Raw genomic sequence first — 6636 nt, 5'->3', positions numbered from 1 at the left:
GGGGGGGCGCAGCACCACAGACCCCCCACCCCAGAGCTGCAGGGCCAACACCCCAGGGCGCTGTGAGGGGACGTAAAAGTGCTTTTTCCAGGGAATTTTGCCCCCCCCTCTGCTGTTTTTTCCCCAAAATAAAGTGTTTCTTGCCAACCTCCGTTTGGAAATCGCCCTTTTCCCAGGCGGGGCCGCGGTGACAGACGGTGACGGCACCAGCAGCTGGGCTACAACCTGCGCTGCTGCCCAAAACAAACACCTTTTTGGGACAGTGCAGCCAAGATTAGGCAAGAGGTAGCGGAGGAGGGGGGAAACCCAAAAAACCCAGCCCAGCTCTGCAAACAGTGGAGCTTGTGATTCCTGGGCTCCCATGGGGATTCGCTGCTGTGTCGTATTAGGGTTGAGCTCATTCTTTTAAGTTAGTCACCCCCTAATGAGGGGGAGCGGAGGTGGGGGCGGATTGCTGGGAATTCTGGTTGCAAATCTGCTGTTTCCAGGCAAACTGGGAAACCTGGAGCACCCAGCCCATGGTGAGCACCCTACCTGAGGGGAAGCCACCCAGCGGGTGCTCCCAGCCACCCTGCGCTTCCTCCAGCATCCGCTGCGTCATCTCGAAGAGCGGCTGGAAGAGGCGGTGGAAGCCGTGGTGGGGAGGCTGGAAGAAAGGGTGCAGCTCCCGGGAAACCCTCCCGCTGCGCAGGGGAAGGCGGACGTGCTGGACGGGGGGGCGAAAAGCCTCGCGGAAACCTCCAAAAGGGGCTCGGAAGAAGGGATACATGCGGCCAGAGACTTGGGTGCTGCCCTGGAAGATGTCGTCCACCCCATCCTCCAGCAACCCAAAACCTTCTTCCAAATCTTCCAACTGCCGCTCCTGCCGCTGGTCCCGCTCCAGCAGCGAGTCGATGCGCTCGCCGTTCACCCAGATGGAGAAGGGTGAGGAATGGTTGAGAAATTCCTCCAGCTGCCGGGGCAGGGGAGCAGGATGAGACATAAATCCAACCCCCTACACCCCCCCCGCCACCACCTCAGCATCACGGGGGGCTGTGGGACCACTCACCTGACGCCCCACCAGCCCTGAGCCGCTGTGGCACGTGCGGGAGTAGAAGCGCATGCAGGTTTGTTTGAGGCAGGGCTTGCACTCCTCCCACAGCGCCAGCATCGTCTCGTTGCACACATCCTGCCTCGCCGCCAGCTCCTGCTCCTTCTCCCGGGCCAGCTGCACCGCTTCCTGCAAGGCACCCGCATCCACCCCCCCAGTCACAGGATCCCGGAATCACTCAGGCTGGAAAAGCCCCTCGGGATCAGCGAGTCCAACCCTCAGCCCGACTCTACCAAGTTCTCCCCTACCCCACATCCCCCACAGCTCATCCCAGCGGCCCTGAAACCCCCCCAGGGATGGGGACTCCCCCCTCCCTGGGCAGCCTGTTCCACTCTCGCACCACTCTTGCTGGGAAACATTTTCTCCTCCTGCCCAGCCTGACCCTCCCCTGGGGCAGTTTCCAGCTGTTCCCTCTTGTCCTGTCCCTGATCCCCTGGGAGCAGAGCCCAGCCCTGGCCTCTCTGCAATGTCCTGTCAGGAGCTGCAGAGAGGGATGAGGGCTCCCCTCAGCCTCCTCCTCCTCACACTGCACACTCCCAGCTCCTTCCCTGGCTCCTCACAGCATTGATTCTCCAGCCCTTCCCCAGCCTCGCTGCCCTCCTCTGCCCTCGCTCCAGCCCCTCCAGATCTCTCTGGGATTGAGGTGCCCAGACCTGGACACAACCCTCCAGGTGTGGCCTCACCAGTGCCGAGCACGTTGCATCAGGGAGTCCTTCGGCAGCATGAGACAACGAGATCTAACAGGGGAAGAGGCACCAGGGCTGCACCTCGGCCACCTTGCGCTGGGGCTTGTGCTCAGCCCCACAGAGCCAGGCGCCTCTGCCCGCAGCCGGGCTGCTCCTCCCTCAGGCAGATCCCTCCAGCCCCAGTAACCAGCTTGTAAGGAACTGAAGGAACTGATGCCTCAACCGTTCTGTGACACAGAAAATGTCAAGGACAAGCTGTGGCTTTTGAATTAGTCTCAGGAACGTCCCCCAAGGCCGCGAGAGTGTCTGGAAGGCTGCACCCCCCCACTCCCTTGCAGGTGCTTTGACAACCTCTGCAGAGGAGCCGCCGAGGGGCCGACACAGGCTGAGCAAACCCTGTTGTGCAAGCCAGACCCCAGGCCTGCCGTGCTAGTGGCTAACGGAGCCACTGAAGTGGTAAAAGAACAGAGGGCACCATTTCTGGGATGACTGACAAGAGCTCTGGGAACAGAGGAAAAAACAAAGCTGGGCACTGGCACCTCCTTTTTTCTCCTCTCTTATGGAAATAAATCTGTGGAATACCCGCCCCTCCTTGTCTAGTATGCTAATCAGATAATAAAATGAACTTTAAAAGTCAACAGAAACTTTGCTGGGTGTGCCCAGGACTACCAGACCTGAGACAACACTGGATCCAGGGCTGGTGATCCAGATTTTTTTGGCTCAACTCCTCTCCTCATGGATTTGTAAGAGACCATGTTGCTTCTTATCCTTTTCCAAGCTTAAATTGTTCTCTACCCCACGCAAAACATTTTAACCGGTTGTGTTTGGTGTCGTTTCACCTTAATTTAACGCCAGGGAATCACAGAACCGTTGTGGCTCTCTGGGCTCCCAGTCTGGGTCGGGACACAACTGGACATGGCTCGGGGAGCAGCTACACACATCTCAAAATGGACCCAAAGGATATAAACTTCACTGATGGGGCAGTTGTTCGGGGCATGAGCACTCTCCTACCAGCACAGGGAAGACTTAGGAATGTGCTTAACTTAAAACCCCATGGGCGTTACTCATTTCTGGCAGGTCCCAAGCCCTGGAGCCACCAGCTGTTGCCCACACGGCCTCTGTACCAGGACTCTGGGCTGAGCAAAGTCCTCAGAGCAAAGTAACCTCTGACTCATGCTGGAGCCAAGAGGTTGATGAGACAAATCAGGGTATTTACAGCGAGGGGGAGCAGGGAGCCGGGTACAGCCCAGCTGCCGGTGATGCATCGCCTCTCACCCCGCGCAAGGAGACGGGAAGAGCCCAAAGCTCGGTCCAGGCAGGCAAGGTGGCTCCAGATCAACTTGCCCCGCTCTGCTGCAATGGGTAGATACCACCAAGCTGATTTGAACCAGGTTTACATGAGGTTCTCACAGCAGGAACCGTAATAAACATGATGTGAACAGAGAGGTGGGGGCAGCCTGAGGCTCATCCCACAGATGCAGTAAGAGGCACTAGAAGAAATCGTGATGCACAGTAATAAACACCCGTGGCTCACAGCTCTCACACCTGCTGTCTTTTAAGCTCTATAACCCTCATCCTCCTGACATGCTCCAGCACCCATCCTTTCCTACATGCTGCCTGGGACTGCAGGGGCGGGGGGTTGAGCTTGGCTGGGATGCCCTGAAGTTGTCTGGGACACTCTGAGCCTGTCTGGGATGTTCTGAGCCCCGCTGGGAAACTCCTGGGTCACTGTGCAGCACCAGGCACTCGGAGCAGCTGGATTCTGACATCCCACCAAGCCTGAGAGAGGGAGCGGAGCCTCCAGCCCTCGGGCCCCGGCAGGGAAGGATCTCCTCATCCCAATCACAAAGAGGTTTGAGACACTGGCAGGCTCCACCGGTGCACACCTCTGTTGGTTATTATTCAAATCAGTTATTATACTCCCAAATTGCTGCGTGTGGATCTACAGAAATCTGCACGTCATTAACAGCAGCAGCTTCGCCCGCTGCCTCGGCTTTGTAGGAGCATGGTTGGAGACGCTTCTCCAGGCACCTTCACAGAATCACTCAGGTCGGAAAAGCCCCTCGGGATCAGCGAGTCCAACCCTCAGCCCGACTCTACACAGTTCTCCCCTACCCCACATCCCCCACAGCTCATCCCAACGGCCCTGAAACCCCCCCAGGGATGGTGAGATGTGCTTCATCCATCTAGTGCAACCCTGGAGCTATCAGGGGCAGATCCCACCCTGCCCACACCAGGGGCTTCCCCTCTCCCTTAAACCTCAGATTAAGCTCTTCCCCTATAACTTGGAACAAGGACTAACCCTTACCAGGGCCACAGAGGGGCAGGGAGGGGCTGGGTGGTGCTTCTGGCTGCACAAGCTGGGAACACCGTGAGATTTATCACCCCACAAACACATCTCGTGCCTAGAACCCAGCTGAAACCTTATTTTCTAAAGGTGGAAAGTAATAAACAGTTTAGAGATCTTAATATTCTTCATAGCCTCTCGTATTCTGCAGCCCCTGGGAATGGGTTATCTTCTACGAGAAACACAAAGCAATCAGAGGAAACATCCATTCTCTTCTGAAAGCGTATTTCCATTTTGAATGTGACTTCTTAGCAGCACCTCTATTCCCTGCTTGTGTGGGTGACCATATTTCAATCTTTTTAGAATATTTTCTTGGTAACTGCTTAAAAAAAAAAAAAAAAAAAAAAAAAAGGGCTGTATTTTAAAACTACACAGACTTACGGCTTCAATTCCTTCTCTCTCCCTTTCCAAGCCCAAAGCGGAGTGCTGGAGGCCGATACAGCACCCGATGGGCACCCAAAGCAGAGCGATTGGCTTGTTACCAGGCGTGAGCCGAGGGATGCAGATGGGGGGAGAGGGGGGGGCTGGCAGGCTGAGCATCAACAACTGAGGCACTGAGGATTTGAGTGGGAGATTTTCCCCCTGAAGCAAGGAAAAGAAGAGCCAAGACCCCAGTGGGATTTGCCCAGTGGAGACAAGTAATTTTTTTCTGAAACTTCAGTGCTGACAATGTGGATTTGAATTCTTTTTTTTTTTTTTAATTAATCACCCCATGTGGAAATACTGTAGGGCTCTTCCCATGTCACAGGACACCCTGCGCCCTCAGCCCCAGCCAGACCACAGCCAGGAGACCCATTTGGTAGCTGCCAGGAGAAACCCTGGAGCAGACAGTGAGGATTAAATTGGGGAAAGGGGGTATGTATCCAGAAAGGGAGTAACGGCAAAGCAAACCAGGAGGAAAACACATCTTCTCTTACCTCCTCAAACCTGGCCTCATCCTCGCAGTTTTCAAGCACTCGGGTGTAGAAGGAGAGCCCTGGAGAGGGGAGAGGGAAAACAGGTTGGTTGCAGCAAGGCGAGGGGCACCCGGGGTGGCAGAAAGGGGCGGGGGGCTGCACAGCACCGGGGTCGGGGTCTGGAGGGGGCAGGGTTCACTGTGACAGAGTCTGCGGGCCCCATCCTGGGATGGGGAAATGCGTCTGCAAAGGTGTGGGAGCACCGTGGGCACGTGTGTCGGTGTGCAGGGGGGGGACAGCCCACGGGAGAGACTAAATCCAGCCTCAGTTCCCCCGCACCGTGTTAACCTGCTTTAAAAGCTAATTAAGGAGGGTTTTTTGGTTTGTCTTTTTGTGGGGTTTTTTTTTTTCTGGATTGCACATAATTGGTGTGTTCAAGTCTTGTCCCATCTATTCAGGGACCTGTGGGGATGGTGGCAGTTTCTGCAGGGGCTTTTATATTGATTGAACAGGGGCTCCTCAAGCTTCAGGGTATGGGGGTGAAGGTCTACACAGCCCAGAAACGTGCTTGAACCCCAAGGATGAGATTTAGGACAAATTACCCCGAAAAAACCTCCCCAGCTCCTGCACAGAGCAGAGGATCTGGAGGTTTGAGGCCAACCACAGGGATGCAGCCATGTGTGCCCACCCCGACAGCAGCTGGGCACTACCCTGGGATTTGGGGAGGATGAGGAGCTCCAGCTGCTCTTAAAAGAGCCTTAAAAGCCCTCGCTCGGCTGGGAGCAGGGACGGGAGCAGAGGAGGAGTTGCTGCGGAGGGGAAGCCCAGGGAGAGCAGCCAAGCATGTGCGTTCCTTAATGAAATAATGAGGTTTTCCCAAGGAGCCCCAGCTCATAGGTTGCCCCGTGCTCTCGGCAGGATAACCTTACCCACCCACACCCCCCTGAATCAATATTTCTAAGTTAAAAACCACTTCATAACACTGCAGGAGGAAAACTTATAAAAATGCTAATATTTAATCACTGAATCACACTGAGGCTTTCCCTTCCAGAAGAGAAAACTGTCTCCTGGGTAATGAAAAACATCCCTGTACGTGAGTCTGGCCTGGGCCCAGCCCTGCACGGACAACCTGTGGTCAGAGTAAGGGGATGCCAGGGTACCCCGTACTGCTGTGGGCCCAACTTCTCATTTATTTTACCAAAGACTGAGCTGTCCTGATGACACGGCCTCATCCCTTTGTCATTTCACTGTTACACAAGGAGAGCCAGAAAATCATTTTGTCAGACTTTCTGGTGTCCGCAGCATGACCCAGGTAAATCCAACCCCAGAAGGTGCATCCTGTATCCCAAACCTCTCTCCCAGTTCCCTGCCATGACTCTCTTCACCCACAGATAAACAAGTTTCTCAGGGATACAGGCAGAGCAATGTATTTATTCATGCCAGACGTGGAGGTGGAAGAGACCCATGAGCCTCATGGGCTATGGGACGGCTGACCAGCTGACCACCCTTGCCCTGTGCCCACTGGCTGCTTCCTGGTGTAAGAGGAACCAATTTTCTCCTTGCTTTCCCTGGGGTGGAATGGAAACTGTGGCAGGATGCAGCCCACCCCCCCACCCC

General features: G+C 55.4%; 1 protein-coding gene across 13 annotated transcripts in view; it reads right to left on the bottom strand.

Annotated features, from left to right (window-relative positions):
- The window catches only part of OTOF (otoferlin), a 103563-nt gene that overhangs the window by 93177 nt on the left and 3750 nt on the right, over positions 1–6636 (bottom strand). For all 13 annotated transcript variants that reach the window (XM_026845407.1, XM_026845408.1, XM_026845411.1 and 10 more), the window contains exon 2: positions 5041–5099. In XM_026845407.1, the coding sequence (XP_026701208.1) occupies positions 5041–5099 (59 nt within the window). The remainder of the gene's footprint in view (positions 1–5040; positions 5100–6636) is intronic.

The sequence above is a fragment of the Athene cunicularia genome, assembly GCF_003259725.1.
Source record: "Athene cunicularia isolate RWA chromosome 3 unlocalized genomic scaffold, athCun1 chr3_part1, whole genome shotgun sequence".
NCBI lineage: Eukaryota > Metazoa > Chordata > Aves > Strigiformes > Strigidae > Athene > Athene cunicularia.
Note: the sequence above shows the minus strand (reverse complement) of the source record. Positions and strands in the feature narration are given on the sequence as shown.